The following is a 26,425-nucleotide window of genomic DNA, read 5'->3' as shown; positions in this document are numbered from 1 at the left end:
AGCAGGTAGTCAGGTGCTTGTGTGTGCAGCTCAGTGTTTTCACTGGTTTACAGATTGGTTTAAGTCAAATATTATTAAAAATCCTACAGGTGCTAAGTTAGGTATTTAATAAAAATGTTTATCTGTAAACAAGAGTTATCCTTACAACGGATCATTTTCCAGAAACTGGAATTTCAAGACAGTGCAACAATGCTTCAGTGTTTTCTTTGGCAGTAGACAGCAAGGTGAAATGTAAAATTCAAATCACTTCAGAAGAGCACGGTACAAGGTTAGAGAATGCTTCATCTCCCTCTCTTGTTCCATGCAGAATATCAAGTCCCTGAGACAGATGCGGGTTATTCTCGGACACAGCAGCTGTTTCGTAAGGCTAAAACTTGATGATCCAGGAACGGTTCTATTGTCATTCAAACCCTAAATGGGGGAGGAAGAGAGAAGAAAATATTAGAACTTCATATAAATACAAGCTTTTAACCAAACTGGTCAGATGAGATTGTCTACCTTGCCTAAAACTAGCTTGCTGACAAGCTTTATATGGTGAAAACCAGCAGTTCAGAAGTCCTTGCACATTACATAGAATCACAGAATCTCAAGGGCTGGAAGAGACCTCGAAAGATCATCTAGTCCAACCCCCGTGCCAGAGCAGGACCACCTAGAGTAGGTCACACAGGAACTCGTCCAGATGGGTTTTGAATGTCTCCAGAGAAGGAGACTCCACAATTCATCTGGGCAGCCGGTTCCAGTACTCTATCACCCTTACAGTGAAGAAGTTTTCCCTTGTGTTTCTTTCAAACCTCCTATGTTCCAGTTTATATCCATTGCCCCTTGTCCTATCATTGGACATCATTGAGAACTGTCTGGCTCCATCCTCCTGACACCCATCCTTTACATATTTGTAAACATTAATGAGGTCACCCCTCAGTCTCCTCTTCTCTAGACTAAACAGCCCCAGCTCCCTCAGCCTTTCATCATAAGGAAGATGTTCCAGACCCTTGAACATCCTTGTGGCCCTGTGCTTGACTCTCTCCAGGAGTTCCCTGTCCTTCTTGAGCTGAGGAGCCCAGACCTAGACACAGGACTCCAGATGAGGCTTCTCCAAGCTAAAGAGCCACAGTTCCCTCAGCCTTTTATCATAATGGAGATGCTCCACTCCACCATCTTCATCTTGGTGGCCCTGCACTGAACTCTCTTCAGCAGCTCCCTGTCCTTGAACTGAGGGATCCAGAACTGGACACAATATTCCAAATGTGCATTAGATAGTTTAAGAGACAAAGCAAGCACTTGCCAGCTGATTTATTTCAGTCAAAGCAACCAGAAAATTCTGCCTTTAACACTATGTTATTACAGTATGATAAATAACTGCTGTTTCACTCAAGTCATGCTACATAGCTGTTTGCAGTGAGAAAAGACAACCCAACTGCCAAGAAGGTACTACCACAGATCTATGCAGATTCCCAGGTTGTGAAGAGCTCTTACTCCCACTTGCAAATCCCCAGGCTCCAGATGTTCACATCTTCTCTTGAAGGAAACCATCACTGTGAGTGGGCTCTAGTCTTGTGACACAGCTGGGAGAAACTCTTAGCCCAGCCATCACCCGTGATTTGTCCTTTAAGGGAGTAACACACTGAGGCAACCAAAGTAGTCGTGTGTTCAGAACTGTATCTGAGCCTATTCATTTCAATCAGCTGCCTTGCTTGGTTATGAAAGTGTAATTGGTGGGAGATGATGATGTTTAGTAGTTACACATTCAGGCTACTGGAATGAGGAACCCCCACGCATTCCAAAATGCCCCAAGATTTATTATTAGGGGTGGAGAGGAGGAAGATTACCATGAGCTGCACAATAGACTGGCTACTTATCTTGGAGCCAATCTATGCTACACAGCCAGTCTCTTATCACTACTGGAGGGTTCTTGGTAATGAATGCAATTTGTACAAATACGAGTGCTCTGTCTCTGTAACTTCAGCAAGGCAATGCCTGCCAGCATCAACACCGCTTGGAGATGCTGTTGCTCGGATGCGGTGTTAACTGTATCAGTTCTTACCCTAACACTCTCTGCAAGACTTCAGCAAAATGACTTTGCCCACTTTGCTTAGACAAATCTGGTTAAAATCCCTGTATAGCAGAAACAAATACCAGTGCTGGACTATCTACAGCAGTGAATGTTACTGTTGTTAGGGCGCAAAGCATTGAATTTTATTTAAAAAAATAAAGAGATTCACCAGAGAGCACACACTAACCACACAGAAAACCCTGGGCATATTGTAGAAATGGAAGCTGTATTTCTTACTAGCAGCATGCAGCGTATTCAGCACCATTTCATTTGCTTTACAGTCGATACTATTAAACACTATGAAATGCCATCATTTGAAACTTTCAGTTTGTTAAATGGCTCGGAACAAATGCGTGTGTGGGGAAGACTGCTGGCCACATCGCACAGACAGGGCACTGCTGTCCTGTTAAGACACAAAAGGGTCACAGTTCAAGTTTGTCATATGACAACCCTGAAGGATCCAGGGAAAAGATAGCTCTGCAATGCAGCTGCCAGCACGGGTTGAAAAGGAAGTCAATCCAACAGGATGCAGCAGAAGGCCCGAGGCAACATTATAAATGAAACAAACCCCAAGGGTTTTCAGTAACCCAACAGCAATGTCCTTTATAATTCAAAAAACTTTATTGAGGTGAAAGGATTTTCTCTTTAAATACTCATTAAACTAGAAGTCTTACCTTTAAAAAGACACCAGACAAAGCCACTTCAATCCTGTTCCCTCCCTTACAGAGGGCACACACTCCCCGTCCTGCTTTGGAAGCTGTTGGAGCTGCAAGATGCTACCACAGGGCAGGAGTGCCAAACTGCCTGCGTTTGAGACAGTTACAGATTTGTTTATTCTTAAATTCTTACCCATCAGGTCCAGTGCAGAGATGTGAAGAACTCTTATGCTGTAAAATCACATCCAAAACCAAAGCTTATCCTGGGCTCCTGGTTGCTAAGGCAGCTAGTTCACACTTTTAAGTTTCGTGTAGCCTCACAACAGCTGCCTCCATATCCAAGTTAAAAGAAAAGGTCTTCTTCTCAAAGTGCATGATGTTTTAAAATTAAAGAAGCCAACAGCCAGCCTTGGTGATTCCAGTCCAGACTGGAACTGCACTGGGGAACTCGCTCCGCATTATGTTTATACAGGGGTGAACATCAACTCGTTTTAGCTACTGTCCTCCAACACTAGTCTTTCATGGGTTTGCTTTAGACTTCGGACCAAGCAGTGACGGGTGATTTACTGCCTGTCTTTTGTAATGAAACATTTAGAGAACAAAAAGTGAAAACAGCTGAAGTCAAGATGCCATCTGCACATCAAAATGAACCATTGCAGGTGCCTCTGTTACTGTCCAAGACCTTATTCAAGAAGAGCACAACTCTGAGCTCTACAGGGACACTATAGTAGAGGGCCTCTGCTGCTCAGCTCTCAGAGCCTCCTCTCGAGCAAGTTCCTGCTGGGCAGCAGGTCAATCTTGTCTGGCCCTTGGCAACAGTCAGCAGAGTCTTCTCCTTTATGTCTCATATACCCCTTCCTGCAAAGAAGCTTTCCCACGCTGCTTCCAAGACCTTAAATACACTGGCTAGAATACCACCAATCCACTCCTTGCTCCCAGACATCTATTATGTTCCTCCCAGTTGGGCAGCAATTGCTTGCATGTTGCTATTTTGAGTAATTATTCCCTGCAACAGTCTTCAGCCCACCCTAAGACAGTTTTGTGAGCCTCTTCTGAGGCAAAGTGAAAAAGCGCTGCTTTTCAGCCAGGCCACAGACAAGTACAAAGGTAACTGAATAGAAAATGTGCCCCTGTAAAGCCAATTCTACCAAAGGGTAATGCAAGTAACCTGCACCCCTCTTCTGCACCATCTAATTATTACTGCCTTAACCAGAAACTTTTATCTTTTTTTTTTTTTTCCCCCCAAATTGGGAACACTGCTCCACAGAGGAAGCTGGAAGACATTAGCTGTATACTGAGATCCTGCCTTTCATTGAACTCCCACTTTCTTTCCAAAGGGGAAATGACAGAGACACACACAGACCATGAGGGGTGACCACCAGCATAGGTACTACCAGCCAACCTGGGTATCAACAGCTGACAGACCCTGCTCGTGAGCCAGGTATGGTACCACAGCAAGGCAACATGGCTCTGCACCACTGGAAACTGCCTCTCAGAGCACTGAGAGCACCAGCTGGCTCAAAGCCAGCCCCAGAAGGCCACACGGGCAGCAGTCCTGCTTTTGGCCTATCCTTAAGAGTCAAGCTGAATCAGCAACTTTGGAAAATCAATATGCTGTCATCCTTTCTTGGTCCTGAGAGCCATTTATATACACCTGACAAAGATTAGTTAGTCTCACTCATCTTGGCAGCAAAAGACATGGTGGAGCTTCTGCGTAGTCCCACGCCTGTTGTGCAGTTACTTAGTTGAGAGGTTGCTCCCAAAACCTGTATTAAGATCTCGAGAGCTCTCTCCAGTGGCTGGACCAAGAACTGAATACCAACTCTCTGAAAAGGCAAGGCTGAAGTTCATATAGAGCCACAGCCCACAACAAGGTTCTTCCTCTACCTTAACTATCACCACTGCCTTATCCCTGGTCAATGAGGTATCTGGAGCACATGATCTCTAAGTCTGGATCACAGCTAGTGACAAGGATAAAGTTGCTAAGGCTATTCTAAAGGCCCTGATACAAAGCTCAGAGGGGTCAGATGACACCTTCCTTCCCACCAAGTTTGGGTCAGGCTCAGCAAGCTGTTCCTAGTAGAGTACATACTCCCCTCTAAAACTCAATGGCTTCACACCAATCACATTCAAAATTTTTAACTCTGGAGAGAGGGACATTTAAAGGGAGCTCAATCAAATATTAAAAGTCAAGCCAAGAATTTTCATTTCAATTTTTGGTGTGGCACAAATGCAGTGCAGTCCCAGAGCCAAGATCCCAAGAGAGCAAACTGTCATTGCAGCTCTGCTGCACATTATAAAAATACCACGAGCAGAAGGCAGAGAAGTTGTGAGACAGTTTTCAATGACATCTTCATAACACTGAAAAATTAACAGCTGTGTGCAGCAGAGACGTTGTCAAAAGGTGGTTAAGAGTGCCTAGAAAAATCGGACCAAAGGCAACCAGGTTCAACCCCCAGCTATCATCTGCAGTCACACTGAGGTTGGAGGTACCTAGTATAACTTGTACATTAGTTTCCCAGGTGTTAAATACAGAACATATTCCTGTCTTGCAGAAGAAAAAAAGGTTAAAAAGCCAATAACACATTGTGGAGTGCTCAAACACTTTCCTAGGTCTCCCCCCAGCAGCAAGGGGGAAGGAAGAGACCCTGTCAGGATTGTGACAGCTTTGCTTGTACAAGTGCGTGCCTAATTTAGGCCAGAGAAAACAAAGTGAAAGAAGTTGATACTACTTTGGTGACAAGCCAGACTACTGATGCTACCTATTCTAACAAGCCTCAGTCTGATAGAAATGTTCTCCCACTCATAATACTAAAACACTATATTACTCAATATTTATATGATTCTTTCCTTTAAATAGTTGTGATAGATGGTTAGGATTTGTAGGATTTTTTTTCCCCCTAACTTCAGAAGACAATTAGGGTAAATCAAGCCAATGTCTGAAAGGCTTAGACCTCTATTTTCAAGCTGCTTCTCATGCAGCTGAAAACAAACATGTATATTTATGATGTCATCTGTAGCCTACAAAGACGCCTCCTGAAGCTGTCAGATCTGTACAATACCGAATGCTGTTCAACTACACATTTTTTTCCCTCAGATTTCATTGCAACATTCCTACAAGTCCTTTCAAATGTAGGCAACAACATGCTTTACATATTGAAACAAATTACTGCAAATGTAATGTCAGTTTATTCAATATTATGCCCAAGATTCATGTACGCATGTCACTTTGTATGGCTACATCGGATGCTTAATCTGTACCTGGAGGTAATGATGTCATGTTAGTTAATAGACAATTATTAAGCTGAAATTTTCTGGCTCTTTGCCACATCATTTTAAGCAATGTATTGTCAACTAAATTATAAATCTCTTGACCCTTCGCATGTCATCAACATTTGTGCGTTACCAATATGTTCAGCCTAAAGCTACAATGCAATTAGTCATTTAAATTGCAGATATCTTTCACACATAAGAAGAATTAAGTTCATCTCTAGCACAGAGAAGGCACAGTATGGGCCAATGAACTGTACTTCTGAAGTGTGTGAATGGCAGTTGAGAATATTTTTGCCTATTTACACAGCGAAAAATTCACATCAAGTGCGTGGCCTAGACTGACAGCAGCCAGGAAATTCAGTGCTGAAATGGAAACACTCTAGCTGACAGGGCTGTGCTTAGTTGGGTCTTGCAGCAGATAAATAAGATGCTGAAGCTGTATTTTATAATTGCAGTTAACACTTTTAGCTCCCCTTTTCCCCAAAGGTATGACCATGCTGGAGATTCTTCAATTGTCTGATAGCTTGAATAAGAACCAGAAACTGAAATCAAGAGTCTACACACATTAATCACATGCAAAGAAGAGGGAAAAACTCCCACCTTCTTCTATTACTGTAGACCTATGGGCTGGAGGAATGTGTGGTAAGAGACAAAGAGAGACACAGGGAAAGAGCAAAACCCCTCAAGTGTAGAAACAGATTTTGTGTCCTGGGTCTGAACACCTACTTCCACAAAAGTAGTCTAGGTCTAATTTCAAGTGATTGCTTTTAAATTCATTTTCTGCAGCTTTCAGGAAAATACTTTATCAGACTATCGCGTACCAGTGCCAAGCACCAGCCAGCAGACTCTCTGTACCCCATGGATATGCAGGGAGCAGCAAATCTATCATCAAGCACTACAAAGCCAACTTCTGTGTTTAATTCACATTACAGTCACATCCTTAACACCAATAGTGAAGTTGAATTATGCTATAGCATGTCCTCTCATCAGAAGAGCTTATGGCCAAAAAGGCAGCAGTAACTCTACAGCTACCATATAAAGAATGTAAAGCCACATACCTGCCAACTACCATATCTGTCTTCCACAAATGCAAAACAACTCCACAAACACAATTTGAATGGTACACAGCAGAAACCCCAAAACATCTCTTTTCCCTGATTACGTGAAAGAGTTGGGTTTTTCACCCATTTTGCAGAAGAGGACTTGTTGCTCAAAGGCTTAGCTCTTCCTAGGTTAGCCTAAAGAGCATTTTCAAAGCTTAGGCAAGCATCGTATTCTGTATATGTTTAATGAACGTGCATACTGGCATCCTAAGCTGTAAAGCAAGAAGAGTAATTTTAAGTTCTGCTATATCAATGAACAGATGTGGCAGAGACCTAGCCCTAGAAAAACAGATGACAAGTTCATTTCCTCCACCCACAATCAATACTAAAAATGGAACAATGACTGGTGTGGTAAATAAGACACTTGTCCCATTTCTTCTTGCCAAACGTCTTCCCAGAAGTATACAAGCTTATTTGTGGATTGCTGTATTAGATGTGCATCATGGAAGTATCACATTATTTTATGTATGTTGGCCAAAGCTAGGAAAAAAAGTACTTGAATGGCTCTGCACACACTGCAGGATATCAGCTGCGCCATTTACCAGCTATGTGCTGGTTCTTGTTTCCACAGTGGAGATGTGAGTGCAAGGCAAGACTCACGCTTCCTAACAGAGCAGCCAGTCTTGGCAGTGGACAAAACAGTCACAAACAGCACCTGGAAGGAAGAAATCTCCTTTGCCCTTGGATCAGGCAAAAAGAAATAAAAGATACAAGATTTAACTCTGAGTCAGCCAATGTGACCAACCTGAAGAACGCATGTGAACGACACACTACCAACAGCACTTCAGGACAAGACACACTGCATCAGTTCCAAGTAGTTAATGTGTTATCATTGAGCCAGAAAATAGATAGGAAGCAAGCACAAAAAAGCTATAGAGAAGTACAGATATCCAACTCAGTTTCTTTGTCTACAGTAGACTCTTCAGAAGCTGACCATATGAGTAACAGCCAGTTTAATAACTCTACCTTCAAAAGCCTACATAGACTTTTCTTCCTCCCTGCTGCATGATATCACACAAATGTACTGCTCTCAGTTCAAGGCCAAAGATGACCTTGGACCTTGGACAGCTTTGGATGGAAGGAAAGAAAGTTTAAGGACTCAGAACTGCAGTCTGTTTCCTACCTGAAAAAAAAAAGCTTTACATATCTGCAAGGGTTTTAAAACATCTAACACTCCAGTTAGAGTGAGAACAACACAAAGCTGTTTCCAGAATAGCTTTGTCATCAGAAAAGCTGTAAAACTTAATCCAAAATAATCCTTGACTATTTCTCAGCATTTAAAGCATTATGGGGCATGTTACCAACCAATAAAAACTATGAAACAGAACACAGAATCAGAGAAGTAAGTCTTTGGCCTCAAGTTTACTTTTGTCTGATTTGTTTTAGAAGTGTTCTCCCTTCTCAAGTTATCCTTCCAGTCTTCCCACTCTTTAATTCATTATTGTTCATCACATGCCTCCAAACTGAGGTGGGTAACAAAAACCAGAAAACACATACGAATTGAATCCAAGGGCCTCTCCCCTTCATTGTATCCAAAAGCATCCAGAGGGACTAGAAGGAGACAGATGAAGATATTACCACCTCTGGAATATAAGTAGCGCTAATTAAACACATTTTCACAATAGAGAGATTTCTCAAATTACTCTTTCTGAACAATACCATTCAAATTTTAAGATGCAATGAGGAGAACATGCAAAACTGCTCAAACAAGTGTTTCCAACGAGTAGAGAGCAAGAATTCCCATTATACCAATTCCTTTTTTTTTTAAAAGGCTTAGAGCATTAGCCTTAGTTTTTCATTCCATAGTCATCATGTATTTGCCCCTACTGCTGTTTCAAGTTTAGCGATACAGAAGTAGTAATCATGACAAGATACATTTCAAGCTTTTAATGTTGTTTTTAGGTCCAAATTAGTTGAAGCACACTCTTCTGAGCAAAAATCTCTTTCTTTTTTTGTTAGCTGCCACACCATGAGGTGATGCAGCTGCTGGTAAGCAGGGTTCTAGCTATCAAGCACAGTTATGTTGCCACATGTTCTAGTTCCCAGATTAAAAAAGTTCACAATACGTCTCCTTTGAAGACTAAGTAAAGAAAGCAGAATTTCAGAGAACAAGGTAAGATGAATATGTGGGAATCAGACATTCAGCCACCCTTGGAAAAAGACTTTCCAGAAGAGGTGTAAAGTCAGCTTGTAAGTGAATGTGGAGAAAAAGATACCTAGGGCTGAAGAATCACCCCAGTTATATACAGATATTCATTTGTGGAGAAAGGAAACATGGTATGCTAACAAAATGCTGGTCTTGGCCCCTCATGCTTACTGCAACAGAAGGTAGCAGATCCGTACCAACCCCATCTTCCAGTACCCATTACACCTTGGTACTGAACAAAGAAAGGCAAATCTTTAGCACATTTGCTTACAGAATTTCACTTGAATACATACTGTAACTGATTATTTCTTCCCTGTCTCCCTAAATACCTCAGGGCTTCAGTATATATCAATAATGGCTTGAAACAATTCCCTTCCTTTAATTATTGCAGTAGGCAACGTAAGAGATACAAACATAGTACAAAGTACATTATCCAAGGAAAAATGAAGTCTTAGCTTAAAATCTTAATGTGTTTAGCCTCAGTGGTTTCATTCAATACTATCAAAGGATCATTCATATTTAGGAATAACTTTTTCCATCACATCTGTCTACCAAGATATTAGGCTTCAAAAAAAAAGATAAAAAATTGGTCACAGGAGTATTATGCAGAGATTTACTCCTTGACGTTGCATAGTCAGAAAGTTCTGACATTTAAGATTACTTGAGAGCAAAGCTGTCTGTATTTGCAATTTGAAACTAGAAAGTACATCCTGCCTGTTTGAATTGTTCTCAGATAGGTTGCCCAAAAAGATGATTTTAAAGATGTCCAAATGCATTATCAGCCTAAGGCCACACTTTCAGTTTCAAAGACCTCCTTTCATCCCTGAAGAATGGAATGTTGTTTACTGCTCAGGATGTTTTGTCATGTTATCATGAATGTATTACAAATGTTCTGCTTCTTGAACTAGAGAATGTTTGTCAAAACCATTCTTTACATGAGAAGTCTTAAGCCTTCTCTAAATCCTGCTCAGATATATTGGGACACTTAAACATTGAAGTCCAAACATCCTTCTCAAATAAGCTATCCCATATAATTGTACAAAAAAGAAAAAAAAAGAGTCCACAGAGAGTTGTTTCTTGGTAGCATGAAGTTTAAGTACTAGGCACTGGAACGCAAGATTGCATGCGAGAAACAGAAGCAGTTTCACTGGCAGAACTGCTTCCACGTACTGCCCATATAACAGTCTAGTAAGGCAATCTATAGAAGCAGCACCTTAAAATGCAGCACGTAAATTTGTGACAATGAAATGTTATCAAGGTTTATGGTCAATTTTAGGCATGTTATGTCCACGTTCTTTTAAACTGCCAATGTAAATAACGGGACATCACCTTTCAATAGCAACGCTGTTAACTGTCTCACTTTGGCACAACTCATGAAGCTTTTACTAAAGCAGACACACCGCAGACGATGAGAAATAACTGAAAAGCACCTAACAGGCAGACTTGTTAAATATTCAGAAATAAATCCGACAATAATTACAGAAAACCACTATGAAGAACAGGAATAGTTACTCGATAGAAGCTTGGGGGAAGAGGAGAAAAGGATGAGGGAAACTGCTCTTGTGCTAGACTGATTTTTTCAAGTTTTTCCAGTGGCATTACAAAAAAACAAAACAAAATTATACCTTCAGCTTCATGTGAAAGTACATTAAAAAACTTCAAAGAAGTGAAGAATAGCTGCTCAAAAGCTGGGAACACGGCTTTCTGCAGCTTCCTTAGATACAGATTCCTTCACTTGCAGTCAACAAGAAATGTTCAAAGAGTTAATTGTGTCTCCTTGTCAGAAAACAGGAATAATCAGAGAAACAAGCCTACTTCACCTCCTTAGAGTGGCCTGTTGTCACAGTCCAGGCCAAGGGAAAACCTACAGGACAGGCACCACCGCTGCCTCAGTTACACTGTAAATAACTGAGCTTTATACAGGGTCCTTCCATACTCCAGTATGCAAAAACGCTAGAGTATTTTCAATCTTAGCATCTACTGAAGCTTCCTTCAAGGATGGCTACAAGAAATGAAAGAGACTTAAGGTTTATCAGAAAGGAAAAGTTTACCACCACTTCTTCCAAACAAGAGTTACTTTCCAGGTGTCTATTCGCTGCATTTGGGTCACAAGTCAACCAGCTGTTCACTTGAGCAGCACTGAGGCTTTGTAAGAAACTGGTAACAACACTTGAATGACAGACAGGCTACAACATGTTTCTCCCATCTCCAAATAAGATGATCACTAACAGAAGTAGGCTGTCAGTCTCCTTGAAAAGGACTTCTGCATTCCTATAAGCTTCCCGGGTCCTGGAAACAGTTAATCTTCAGCACAACATTAAGAAATTTGTTCAGACCAAGATTTGTTAAAAGCACCTTCAAGGCATTTTTACAATGTGGCACGGTATATTTGAGGAATCCCATGTATTGTACACGGAAAAAAGACCACAGTCAAATATCAAAGCAAGAGCCACTCGAAAAGTCATCAAAAACTGCCATCGTGACTTCCACTGAGAGGCCATGACAACTAGCTGCTGTGGAAGACTAACACGGCTTTGTTACCCTCTCCTGCAGATGGAAGCTTCTCTGAGCCACTACTTCATTCTGTCCTTCATTCACAGTGCCCTTATCCACAGTTCTTCCTACAACACACTATTAAACATCCACATTGACTTTACTAGAAACAATCCTCTCACATATTCGAACACACTGACTAGTTTTCTTACAGTATATAATTACTGTATAATTAGCCATTTGTGAGAGAGAATTCTCACTTCTTCCCACATGGAAGGTCAAAATCAAACCAGTACGAAAACACAACAAAATGCAAGTTATTGCAAGCCATTTCCATACCTCCAGCCCAGATCCAATGTTTGATGAATCCAATGGTCTTTTCTTCCTTGGTCCGATGGCTGCCAAAGCTGTGAGGTTGGCTTCTCTTTGTTGCATTTGTGCTAACTCCAATTGTTGCATCTAATTTAAAAGAAAAGAACTAGATTAATTATGATATAAGGTATCCTAAAAGGTCTTGGTTCTCTTTACAGTAGCTTCAGACAGCTCTGCAGCCCCTACGGAAACAATATATTTCACAGTACCTTTCCTGTCTTTCTGGATACTTTTAATACATTCCACTAGTCAGTCATGCTTGGAGCCTTGAAACATCCCTTTAGACAGCGCTGTGCAAGTAACACTTTTTATGTAGACTACATTGTGATATCAAGGCAGCCTTAATAGAAGCCTTGCTGTTAGTTCTTCAGCTCATAAGCTTTGCCATTTCTGATTAACAGAAAGTATTGATCAGAACTAGTTTATGAGGCTGGATTGTTATTAAAAGATAAAGTCACCAAGTTTGGTGAACTGGGCATATTCTTAATTCAGAATCTCAATTCATGACTGCACATGCAAGACACTCAATTTCTTCATGCTGTATTAGCTGAACCCAGCACTCAGTAATGCAATTCTGAAACATTTTTTTATCCAACTGAATGGGACGCTGTCAGTTCACTGATATTCTTTCTTTTCCAGTACATATTTGAATCTTCAGGCGTATCTGAAGCAAATTAGAGATACATTGCATACATTTATTTACATTCAACTCTAAAAGCTGTTCCACACAAAGAAATCCTTAAAACAATCTGTACCTGGGTTAAGTAAATTTGAGATGGAAGTGAAACACAAGAGCATTACCAAAAAAAACCTCTTTCCAGTTTGAGGTTCACACTACTTCATTCTATTCAATAAGTGTAGGTGTCAGTTGCTCTGAAGCTCAAATCAGTCAAGTCTGCTGACAGACTGACTAGTTTGGATTGGCCACCTCGCTAATGCAGCCATGCTGCCTTCAGATTCAGCAGCTGCAATTTGGAGCAGGGGTGGAGGGGACATGCTTTCTCTCTGTGGAAAAGGAAAAACTTCTCTACTTACTCAGGTTGTGTTTGCCCTTAAACACAAAGCTCGAGGTTTAATGACAAACCTTAGATGATCTGACACACAACTAGAACAGCTCCGTAGCCCATGCTCTCCTCATACCCAGGACTTAAAGAGTTATTTGGATGGGAATTCTCTGCATGTGTATGTGTGGGCATCTTTAAAGAGAGTACAGCCATACCATGGTAGCAAAGCATTCAATTCTCCTCTCTTGTTCTCCTCCCCTAAAGAATCATTAATTAATTGGAATTAATCCAATCAGTCCAGGTATTTTGCTTAAGCTTGCAATACACCACAATTTTGCTTACTTTACAGTTTTCCTACTTGGAAATGAGAAATTCAGCTGGAAAGAACTGAGGTTGTAGCATCTACATGGCATTACTCTCCCACTTGCTTCTAGTTAAAAACAGATTAATCCACAAAACAGAAACACTGTTGGGTTTTAGGGGTGGAAATGTTTTGGGGAGAAGGGTGGTTCGGTTGGATGGGGTTTTTGCAAATCTTATTTCACATCAGATAGGTAGAGTCGTTACTATAGTTATGCTGACAACTTCACACCAGATACTGCAGCAGCTAGGCTATTTAAAGCGGTATTTCAGTCCAAGATGCCTAAAAGGACATTCCCCCCTGTGAGAAACTACACATGATCAAGATTTTTCAGAAAAAATACAGGAATGTGAAACTCTTGACACACATGTTGAAAGCAGTTGTTTTTGGAGGCTTGGCAGTTTTTGTTGGGTTTTTTTGAAGACAAGACAAATGCTTCAGTTATGAAAACAACAGCATTTGCAAGTCAGCTTTGATGACACTATGTAGGCTTTTGCTTACAGAAATGTAGTACTACCTCTTCAACACTAGATACCATACTTCACTTAAGTACACTACTTTTAATTTTGTGCTCAGGGTAAACACTTATAACCTTCTTTAACATCATTAATTCAGTTCTAAATGGGGTCTTGCTTGGTTTTTCCAAGTATACAGAATTGCTTTCAAGAATATTTTAGAGACTACAAGGCTTTATGTCCCTTAAACTTGAAAACTACCACTGTTCTGCAATTATCTGTGGTTACTTCCACTCAGCCTACTCGCATATAATGTTTAAGAGAAACTTCCTTTTAATCTAATTCCCTTAAATATGTATATTTATATTCAGGAACACATTGCAACCAATTGGGGAAGGAGGAAATAAGACAAAATAAAAAAAAGTAACTTAAAATTTCACAAAGTCAGTCTTGTTCAACATCTTCATCAACGACCTGGATGACGGGACAGAGTGTACCCTCAGCAAGTTCACTGATGACACCAAACTGGGAGGTCTGATTCCCCAGAAGGCTGTGCTGCCATTCAGTGGGATATCAGCCACCTTAACAGTTGGGCAAAGAACCACCTCATGAGGTTCAGCAAGGACAAGTGCAGAGTCCTGCAGCTGGGGAAGAACAACCCCATGAACCAGTACAGGGTGGGGACTGACCTGCTGGAGAGCAGCTCTGCAGAGAGAGACCTGGGAATTGAATTGAACATGAGCCAGCAATGTGCCCTCATGGCCAAGAAGGCCAATGGCATCCTGGGATGCATCAAGAAGAGTGTGAGACTTTCCTCCCCCTCTACTCTGCTCTGGTGAGGCCTCATCTGGAGCCCGGTGTCCAGTTTTGGGCTCCTCAGCTCAAGAGGGAAAGGAAACTTCTGGAGAGAGTCCAGCGCAGGGCCACCAAGATGATCACAGGACCGGAGCATCTTTCTTGTGAGGACAGGCTGCAGGAAATGGGGCTGTTTAGTCTAGAGAAGAGGGGACTGAGGAGGATTCTCATTAATATTTACAACTATCCAAATTATGGATGTCAGGAGATCGACGCATCCCTTTTTTTTCTGTTGTATCTAGCAACAGGACAAAGGGTATTGGAAAGCAGTTGGAACACCAAAAGTTCCATTTAAACATAAGGAAAAACTATTGTACTGTGAGTGTGAGGGAGCCATGGCACATTCTGTCCAAGGCCCTTGTGGAGTCTCCTTCTCTAGAGGGTTTCATGACCCACCTGGTTGCTTTCCTGTGTGACCTGATTTGGGTGAACCTGCTTTGGCAGAGGCTTTGGACTAGATTATCTCTAAAGGTCCCTTCCAACCCCTACCATTCTATGATTCTATGAAATATTGAGGCTTAGAAACTGTTTTTACGTGTTTTCACTCTCTGGATTAATTAGGAGTAAAAAAATGTTAAGGTTCTTTGGCAGATCCATGTGCTGACTTCCAATTGCAACTGCCCAGGCCTCTGTCACCTGGAGTCACCCCTACTTACAGATACCCTAAGGAGCGTTCCTGTAGAAATATACCTTTCTGCTAGCAATGTAGTTCAGTTGCCACAGTGGTTGCATGTACACCACAGTCTTCTTGCCATGAGAAGAGACATTATAACATGCCATGCTTGTGGCATCCCTCTGGGGACAGATTAAATTCCAAAAGGTTTGAGGTGTAAAAGAAGTCATATGAGGAAAGATGATTTGCCTCACTTCAAGAATTATCAAACTTAAAATGAAAAGGACTTTTAAAACCATTAAACTTAAAAAAACCCCACCCCATACAACAACAAAAAAACTCCGCCAAAAATAACCCCAAACCAAAAGGCCTTATTAACCAGACCTTGTGCTTCCATCCCATAGTCATTATAAAACCTACCCACCTCCTCCAACCCTACAAAACACACACAAAGCAGCTGCAGTTAGACATGTCAAAAATGGATGGCTGCTCAACATTTGGTCACTGTTTTGAAGCAGCATTGAAAAGAAGTCCTCGCCACTCTCCTTTTTACAGTAGATGTTGACAAGCAGTCATGGTAAAGACCAAGGATAAGAGGCAGAGCTGTGAATGACACACCAAGGGGACTTTGGGTTGGCATCAGCACTGGGTGGGCTGTGTGCCTCTTGGTAAAATACCAAAATGCTGCTCTGGCTGAGGACCGGGCATCATCACCATTTATGCATACAATTGAAGCTGACAGAGCACACTGTCCCACGCTGTCCATACAGACACCCTGCAGGAGCAAGCGCTGCTGCTGGAGGGCAGCGCTGGCAGAAAACCCACCCACATAGAGGACAAGATGACACTTGGTGGACAGTACAAAAACGGTACACTTTCTAGAAACAGAGTTGATGCTTCTTGGACCACACAGTTCCCAAGACACTGGAAATGTGTCATTACCATCATCTACTCTCCCCAATACATTTTTCACCTTCAAAACAGTCAAAGGACTTTTCAAATCAGGCAGAATCTCACACCAGGGTTTTGCAGAAAAAGAAAAAAGAAATCATAATCTTGCTGCATTCTAGACATCTCGGGGATTTTTCTAAGAACATAATTAAGACAAATGAATTTAAACACTCAATCTCCATAATGGACTCAACAGATCCCCATTAAGCGATATGGGCAGGCATCCAAATTACCCTGCTGAAGCTAGCAAAATCATCTTTTTAATGGAATAAAACTTGATGAAATGTGTGAGATTAAATGTCCAAACGTTATTTGTGCAGCTAAAAGCACAGGATAAGGGAAGACAGGCAGATAACATCAAGGGATACCTGAGGATGCTGGCTGGCTAACTACTGTCAGATTTTCCTAAACAAGATTAGGAAAGAGGAAGAGGCAACTATGTTGAGTCAAATATTTCTTTACCAGACACTTTTGTAGCACACAAGTTAGGGCAGAAAGATCACCACAGCAAGTGAAAGACAGTAGAAGTAATATACACATTTTATTAAAATATAACATGGAGAAGCTTCATCTAGTATCATCTCCCTTCTAGGGGCTAGTTTTACTAATATTGGTGTCTCTGCCTAAAATAGGACACAAATACGAACTGTCATGTCCAGGATTATATCTTGAAATAGGTTATTCTTCCCCTCGAAGGGAGAAGTGTGTAAAGGCAATTCAAGAGGAGCACGGTGAACCTGCACCATGCATCAGACCCACAAACTAGCAGGTTTTCCTTCAACCTGACCTACATTATCTGCTGAAAGGTGCTGCTGTTCCACCACAACACAGGTGCCCAACACACGTTTTGTTCCAATTTCATTCCTCAAGGAGGGCACTGAGAGGGGACAGTCTTCAGGCAAAAGACAAATGACTGTTCACGCTCCTTCTCCCCTCTTCCTGATTTTTACATACGCTAAGAATCACAGTACAAAGAGTTCCAAAAACCTGTGTGTAAAGATCAAATTGCTATGAAAACGTCTCAGAACTTGTAAAATAGTCTTTGTTGCTGCTGGCCTTTTTAATAATAAAAATAGGGTTTAAAGTCTGGTCTTGCAGCAAGCAGCAATCTCTAGGGTGACACAATAAGCATTTTAGTTAATCTGACCTGCAGCACAAATAAAAAAGTAAGGTATGTTTTTAAGTCCTCCCTTATAGTGAAATGGCATTTGCAGCATGGCTGTAATCACATAAAATGAAAGGTTTTAAAATTGACCTCTCTGTTCTTCACTCAATCCTCTACTGAGGAAAAAAAAAAATTCTTTTCCTGCTCATAGAAATTCTCTCATGTCACACTCCACATTTCACTTAATATGCAAAATCTATTTTTCTTACTACACCAATGATATTTCCGTGGCATTTTAATATTAAAAATTAAATTTCAAGTTGCAGAAGATGGTAAGTAATGAGGAGATGCTGAAACTTTTTTCAAAGCAATACTGCAAGTTGGCTTTAAACCCTCTCAGTTACCAAGTACATGATATGTGGTTGTTAGCATTATCAGAGCTGCAATAATTCAAGTTATGCAAATCTTGCAAGATAAACATTGCAAGGAAAAATCCCTTAAACATAACTGAAAAATAGAAAAAGCATACTCTACTACAAAGTTAACTAACTCACATCAGCTAACTCACAGCAGCAGGTAGTTGTATTAACAAAGGGAAGGAAATGGAAGTGCTGTGACACCCACTTACAAGAAGGGTCAGAAGGAAGATCCTGTGAACTACAAGCCTGACAGCCTGACCTCTTTGGCGGGGAAGGTTATGGAACACAGTATTCTGAGTACCATTCTGAGGCACATATAAGACAACCAAGGGTTCAGGCCCACAGCCAACATGGCTTTATGAAGGGTAGGTCCTGTTTGACCAATCCGATCTCCTTCTATGACAGTGACCAACTTAGTGGATGAGGGAAAGACTGTGGATGTGGTCTTCGTAGACTTCACAGAATTGTTACATTTGGAAGAGACTTTTCAGACCTTTGAGTCCAATCACTAACCTCACACTGCCAAGCTCATCACTAAACCACATCCCTCAGCATCTCATCTGTGCATCTTTTGAATATCTCTAGAGATGGTGACTCCACCAGTTCCATAGGCAGCTTGTTTCAATGCTTAATAACCCTCTCAGTGAAAAAGTTCTTCCTAACGTCCAACCTAAAACTCCCCTGGTGCACCTTAAATCCTTTTTCTTATGTTCTATTAATTTGTTAGTGGAGAGACGAGATCAACCCCACTTCACAAGTTCCCTTCAGGTAGTTGTACAGAGTGATCCTATCTCCTCTCAGCCTCCTCTTCTCTAGGCTAAACACTCCCCGTTCCCTCAGCCACTCCTCATAAGGTCTGTTCTCTAGACCTTTCACCAGCTTCATTGCCAGTCTCTGGACATGCTCCAGCACCTCCATGTCCGTCTTGCAGTGAGGGGCCCAGACTTCAGTAAGGCTTTTCACACAGTCTCCCACAGCATCGCCCTGCAGAAACTGGCTGTTCATGGCTTGAATGGATGTACTCTGAAATGAGTGAAACACTGTCTGGATGTCTGGGCCCAGAGTTATAGTGAATGGATTTAAATCCAGTGGGTGGCTGGTCACCAGTGGTGTTCCCCACGGCTCAGTGTTGGGGCCTGTTTTATTTGACACCTTTATCAATGATCTGGATGAGGAGATCGAGTGCACCCTCAGTAAATTCACAGATGATATCAAGCTGGGCAGGTGTGTAGACCTGCTTGAGGACAGGAAGGCTCTTCAGAAGAACCTGGGCTGCACTGATGGGCCAAAGCCAACTGTACGAGGTTCAACAAGGCCAAGAGTTGGGCCACAATAACTCCAGACAACACTACAGGCCTGGGACAGAGAGGCTTGAAAGCTGTCCCACAGAAAAGAACCTGCGGTGTTTATTGACATGAGCAGCAGTATGCCCAGATGGCCAAGAAAGCCAATGGTATCCTGCTTGTATCAGAAATACTGTGACCAAGGAGGTGATTGTCCCCTTGGTACTGGGTGAGGCCACACCTTCAATACTGTGTTCAGTTCTGCATCCCTCACTACAAGAAGGACATGGAGGTGCTGGAGTGTGTCCCAAGACAGGCAACAAAGCGGGTGAAGGGTCTAGAGAACAGGCCTTTTGAAGAGCAGCTGAGGGAGCTGGGGATGTTTAACTTAGAGGAGTCTGACAGGAGATATGACCACTCTCTACAACTACCTGAAGGGAACTTGTAGCAAAGTGAGTGTCTACTTCTTCCCTCCAGTACAATAGAACATGAGGAAATGGGTTCAAGTTGCACCAGGGGAGGTTTACATTGGACATGAATTTTCACTGAGAGGGTTATTAAGCATTGGAAAGGGCTGCCCAGGGACGTGATGGAGACACTATCCCTAGAGATATTCAAAAGATACGTAGATGAAATACTAATGGATAAGGTTTGGTTTAGTGATGAGCTTGGCAGTGTGAGGTTAGTGGTTGGACTTGATGATCTAAAAAGGCTTTTCCAACTGTAACGATTTTGCGATTCTAATGAAAGTTCATATCTGGTCACAAAGTACCCAAAGCAGAAGGGGGTATTTGGCACAAGATTCCATAAAAAACAAAGCACATGAAACCTTTACTCTCCAAATCCTCAAGAACAGTTTTACCAGGGAAGATTTGTCTAAAGTAGAGACAAGAAATCAAGTATCTTCATTAGCTGTGGCTCACAGAGCAGCAACAGGACTGAGATTAAAGAAAAGTCAAACAGGTGGCACTTGTCCCAGCCTGATGCTGGCAGATAACATTGATCACAGGAACTTCATACTACTGTCTGCTTCTGCAGGGTAACTACTAAGAAATGAAGAGAGAATTCTTCCCTCTCCTTCTCACGATTTAAATGCTGGGAAGGGGAAAAAAAGAAAAATAGTCTTGGCAATGCAGTAACAAATAAATACAGCCATTTCGATGTAAATGAGCTCAGAAGAAATGCTGGTAAGACAGATGGAGAAGATAAACACTGAAATTCCTGCAAGGATAACAGGATGGCCAGGACAGCAGAGGACTTGCCCTGGGCGGAAGAGGAAGAGGTTAAAGACTTGTTGGCCAAGCTTAATGCTCATAAGTCAAGGGGTCCTGATGGGATGCATCCTAGAGTGCTGAGAGAGCTGGCTGATGTGATTGCTAAGCCTCTCTCTATCATTTTTGAACAATCATGGAGGACAGGTGAGGTGCCTGAGGACTGGAGAAAGGCCAATGTCACATCAGTCTTCAAAAAGGGCAGGAAGGACAACCCAGGAAACTACAGGCCGGTCAGCCTCATCTACATCCCTGGAAAGGTGATGGAACAACTCATCCTGAATGTTATCACAGAACATATGAAGGATAAGACGGTTATCAGGGGGAGTCAACATGGCTTCACCAAGGGGAAATCCTGTTTGACTAACCTGATAGCCTTCTATGAGTGCATAACCAGCTGGCTAGATGTGACAAGAGCAGCAGATGTCATCTACCTTGACTTCAGAAAGGCTTTTGACACTGTCTCCCACAACATCCTCATCAGAAAGCTCAGGCAGTGTGGCTTGGATGAGTGGACAGTGAGGTGGATCAAGAACTGGCTGAATGACAGAGCCCAGAGGGTGGTGATCAATGGCACGGAGTTGAGTTGGAGGCCTGTGGCCAGTGGAGTTCCACAGGGATCAATTCTGGGGCCAGTCTTGTTCAACATGACCTGGATGAGGGGACAGAGTGTACCCTCAGCAAGTTCCCTGATGACACCAAACTGGGAGGACTGGCTGATTCCCCAGAAGGCTGTGCTGCCATTCAGTGGGATCTCGGCCAGGTTGAGAGTTGGGCAGAGAGGAACCTCATGAGGTTCAACAAGGACAAGTGCATCTGAGTCCTGCATCTGAGAAGGAACAACCCCATGAACCAGTACAGGTTGGGGGTCGAACTGATGAAGAGCAGCTCTGCAGAGAGAGACTTGGGAGTCCTGATTGATAATAAAGTAACCATGAGCCAGCAATGTGCCCTCATGGCCAAGAAGGCCAATGGCATCCTGGGATGCATCAAGAAGAGTGTGGCCAGCAGGTCAAGGGAGGTTCTTCTCCCCCTCTACTCTGCCATGGTGAGGCCTCACCTAGAGTCCTGTGTCCAGTTCTGGGCATCCTCAGCTCAAGAGGGACAGGGAACTGCTGGAGAGAGTCCAGCACAGGGCCACCAAGATGATCAAGGGTATAGAACATCTTTCATACAAGGAAAGACTGCGGGACCCGGGGCTGTTTAGTCTGGAGAAGAGGGGACTGAGGGGTGATCTTATTAACATTTATAAATATCTAAAGGGTGAGTGTTAGGAGGTTGGGACATCCCTCTTTCCTATAGTAGATAGTAACAGGACAAGGGGTAATGGGATGAAGCTGGAACACAAAAAGTTCCACTTAAACATAAGACAAAAACTATTTCACCATGAGAGTGATGGAGCAGTGGAACAGGCTGCCCAGGGGGGTTGTGGAGTCTCCTTCCTTGGAAGTCTTCAAGACTTGCCTGGACATGTTTCTGTGTGACCTGACCTAGGTGAACCTGCTTCTGCAGGAGGGTTGGACTAGATGATCTCTAAAAGGTCCCTTCCAACCCCTACCATTCTATAATTCTGGACTTGGTTATAACTAACATAAGGGAAAGACTAAAAAGCCTATGTACAAGATACCAGGTTTAATATCAAGATGAAAGTGGGGACATCTCCACATATGACATCGTAGGCTGACAAGAGTATGCGACAGATTAAATAAATATTTAAAGTAACAAAAGAACTGGCAGGAAAGGAAACCAGGGGAGGCTGAAGACAAGTTAATGTATGCCTAAGGGTTATGTGTGCTATCCAGCAATAAGTACATCAGGAGTAATAAAAGCACTAAAGCAGATGAACAAGAATTTGTATAAGACTTGCAGCGAAAAAAAAACCTGAGGAATATAAGCATAGAAAGAAGCAAAAGCCTCCCATTCTTTCTAGCTTCCACAATAAGAATTTCAACAATAAGTTAAAGTAAGTGAAAGCAACTGTGACCAGATGTTAAACATTTCTCTTTCTAGCTCACATCAGTGGAAAAGAAACCTGAACACTTATCTGAGTCCTTTACCATTTTCCATTACTGGCCACTTATCCCACTGAACTGACTTCTCTCCATTCTCTGCATTCTTTCTGACTTTTTTCAATTCAGGTTTCACTAGGTTTCATTTGGTCTTTTTAGTGCTTTGAAAGTTTTCTACTGCTCTCAGATGCTTCTCCATTATCATTCAGAAAAAAAAAAAAGAACTCAATTTTTTCACATTCCCTTTAAGCATTTTAAGGAACTTGTGAAGAAAATGAAAAATAAACCTTAAAAATCTGTTTTCAATCCCGAGTCTCTTGCATTGGTTGTCATAAAGCTCAATGAGCGTTAATGCCTCCAGCCTCTACCTTTCCTATACAAATTTTTCTGCCCTATGGGTTGAATGTGGCTGAATAGCAGACTTCTCATATGGGGGACATTCTCTGAGGAAAACTGACATGTGAAGGCTGCATATTTAAACATTTACCATGTTCTCCTCTTGCCTATAATGCAATTTCTCTTCTTGCAAGTGCTTCCTTTCAGATTGTTTTAATTAGCCATACAATTATAGTTTCCACTGACTTTCTCCTCTGTTGTAATTTAGATTTAACAGCAAAAAGGCAGAATAGCATGCACTTTTTTGACATGCAGTCCTAACTTTAATGGGGCAGTATGTAATACTGTAGGTTTCTTTCAGGTTAACATTTCACATATATGCTTGAGTGACAGAACAGGCCCCACTACAGCTGTGTCTCCCAAGACCAGGTACCTCATCTGTCTAGAAATAAAAGGTGCAATAAGATGTTTTCAGGAGTAACAGAATTTTTTTTCCAGGATAGCCATGAAGTAACCAACCCATGAGAGGAAAAAAGTTCTTTAGTGGATATTTGACATTCCCTAACATATAAAGTAAAAGCTCCTGGGTGCAGTGACTTCCTGATTCTTGCTCAAGATCTCCCAGGCATGGAGTGTGTATTGCCTTTTACTTTTTTTTGTTGTTTTTTAAACAGTTATTGATGTATTTCTGTGTCTTCTAGAAAAAACCTGGAGCATGCTTTCTCCTGCATGGACTCATTTGTTTGCCTTACTTGGAGGCCCAGGGAAGTTCCTGGATGTCTAGCATCCAGTGCGGAGCTCTCTATGTTTATTTGCAGACACTGCCTAGGCTACTTTTGTGGCAAGGACAAGAAAAGGGCCAGAGCACATCACACCAAAGCAATACATACTGTAGGTTTTGTTTTAGGTGCTACCATGTGTAAGAAGACTACTCAAAGACCATCAGAAGACGAGCATTACCACAATGGGACAGTGTCGAGCCCTCATAAGACATAACTTTAAAACCAATTACAGTTCTTCCAAACACGTACTTTGAATGATTTTCATCCACTCTAACACTGTGTATTCATTGACTTACTCTTGAGGTCTTAAAGGTATAGAATATTTAAGACTTATCTCCCACCTGCAGGTTTCTCTGCCTCATCATGCAGTCTACCCAACACTTGCTCTTGGCACAGAAATCTCTGACTCTTCATTATTATCCTTCTGTTATACTTTCAGTTCTAAAATTTCCTCTATTAGCAAGTTTCTAATCCAAGGCCATACTTTCAGCTGGCTACAAGTCCATTACAGTCTTTTGGAAGAATGTAGAAAATGACATTTGAAAATCCAAGAACAGGCTTAATGGAGCTTTGAGGGGCTTTTGTTTTTCACTAGATAAAACATAGTTGCTATCATCTTCCAGTCAGCTGGTTTTATGGTTTCTAACACAGTATCTCAGCTGATCTTTTCTTAAGCTTCTTCAAAACAGAATTAAGAATGCCACATAAACACAGATTTGGTTCACTTTTTAGCTTGCCCATTAATCCAACTCTTCACAGGATGCCCATCCCTGACTTACTAAAAGACTCCTAATACAGTCAATTTCTGATGCTAGCCGTTTCCTATTTCTAGAGCTACACTGCAGGGTATCAAAATTTCTGTCTGTTCAATAATCATGTTTGTTTTTTTTTTTTCCCACACATACAGAAGCAGGTAAGAAACACCACTGAACAGGATAATATGAATCAGACCAGTAGGCAAAAGCTCTCTGGATGTCAGTGAAAGCTCATAAAAGGCCAATTGATCCTGATGAGATCTTACTTTGCTCAGAGCATCTTGCTGGCTTTTTTTGACAGGTTATGGTTAACCAGGGAGTTTCCTTTTCCTATGCCACGAGAGTGGTCTTAAAGCATTTGAACCATTAGGCCCAGAAGTCTAAATACAGAAGCAGCACAAGAGGTGGGGAGGGGAAAAGGAAACAAATAGCTTAAAAATGCTGGTTAGAGATGGTAGGGGGAGCAGCAATGAATCAGGTTACAGTTACTTGTTATCTGGGAATGTGACAGGAAATAAAGGGAAGAGATGGACACATGAAACAGAAAAAGAAATTAGTATTTTTGAAAGAAAGCCACTATAGAAAACTAAACTTCAGTCTTTACTATACAACACCCAGAAGTTCACTGGAATGATGCAGACTTTTTGTTTGATGGTTTTGATAGGTTTTGGTTTGCCTCTACAAAAAAAACCCTTGGGTTTGCTATTTTCCTCCCAGTCAGTTGGCACTAAGGGTATTAAATTTTCTCAGCGTCTCATCTATTGCTGTCTTGTGACATCTGTCAAAATCACAACAGTAAAATGCACAAGTGTATCAGGCAGGTAGGAACAAGAGACTGGGAAGACCTGTGCAGCTCTAAGTGAACTACGGAAGAGCAAGGAATAGGGCAGGAAAGTCTGCTGTCCATCAGGTGCTTGCTCCACACGCTCCTTTCCCTAGTTACAGATGCAGCTGTTCACCTTTATCCACCAATAGATGCTGCACAGATAAGCGCAGAGATGAAGGCAGATATCATGGAATAAGTAAAGATGCTATCAGGATATCTCCCTGCTCAACCCCAAGTAGCCATCTTGCATAAATACAATATGAACAGTTTACCCAGCCTCAGTCTCGAGTTTCCTGAAGCCTTCATTTTTGAAGATGAGACAGAAGTACAAAAGATCAGGGTTTATATTTAAATTTACAGTATGCACTGTTTAATATTGACATTTTTACAGGTCTTCTGGTATACACTGAGCATATGGCATGTTTGTGCATTTGATAGTATCCTACACCTACTCAATTTAAGTAAATTTATTCAGAAATGGGATAAAGCAGAGATAAACCATAAACACAGCAACAAGAATTGCATCAACTGAACATTTTCCTTGTAACTGGAAGCAGAGTCTAAAGTAGAACAGGAAACAGCAGAATGCACTTAAAAAAATTAATGTTTAAAAGTACAGAGCATCAGGGACAAGACAAGGGCTGTATCCTCTCAGCTTGAAGTGACAGATAAGGCTGAATTTACCCAGACTTCATGAATGCCATTGCACAAAGAGCTGGTCCATGAGGCGAGTGGGGACAAAAATTCTTGAATGTAAAAAAGGAGTAGCTTGGGGCAAGCCTTGCAGCTTTCTCAGAAGGAATGTGCAGTTTCCATAGGTATTAAAATCTGCTGTAACAGGTGAAAGAGGGAAGTAAATAAAGACTTAATTTTTAGCAAGTTACATATGGTAAGGATATAGGAAAGTAAATGACTTAGCAGAGTGGAAGCTTGAGGTAACAGGTCATGCAAAAAAGCATGAACAGGGCACAGTAATTATGTATGGCCTTTTGGATAAAAGAATCAACTGCCAAGTCTCTAGATGTACTTCCAGCAATGTTAAGATGTCACCTCCAGCCGCTGGATGACAGCATATCCTGGACTTATGAGTATTCATTGTTAGGATGAATGCTCTGCATTTTGGGACATGCCACTTTTGAACGTGCTCCTGCGTCATTACCTCACACCCTCACAGAGGTTATCATCAACACATAGATGACATCTTTGAGGAAGGCAGGTCCATATTAATTCTTGAAAGAACTTAAAGCAGATCAAGATTAGGCTTCTCATTTTGCATTTTTTAATGCAAGTGTGTGCTGATCGTTATC

General features: G+C 41.7%; 1 protein-coding gene across 1 annotated transcript in view; it reads right to left on the bottom strand.

Annotated features, from left to right (window-relative positions):
- Positions 1–243: 243 nt before the first annotated feature.
- The window catches only part of TAF4B (TATA-box binding protein associated factor 4b), a 77,490-nt gene continuing 51,308 nt past the window's right edge, over positions 244–26,425 (bottom strand). Inside the window, exons 14-15 of the mRNA XM_061995533.1 lie at positions 12,061–12,180; positions 244–411 (exon numbers count right to left, since the gene is read on the bottom strand). Coding sequence (XP_061851517.1) covers positions 244–411; positions 12,061–12,180 — 288 coding nt within the window. The remainder of the gene's footprint in view (positions 412–12,060; positions 12,181–26,425) is intronic.

Source organism: Colius striatus, chromosome 4 (assembly GCF_028858725.1).
Source record: "Colius striatus isolate bColStr4 chromosome 4, bColStr4.1.hap1, whole genome shotgun sequence".
Taxonomy (NCBI): Eukaryota; Metazoa; Chordata; class Aves; order Coliiformes; family Coliidae; genus Colius; species Colius striatus.
The sequence above is the reverse complement of the archived record's forward strand: the minus strand, read 5'-3'. Positions and strand labels throughout refer to the sequence as shown.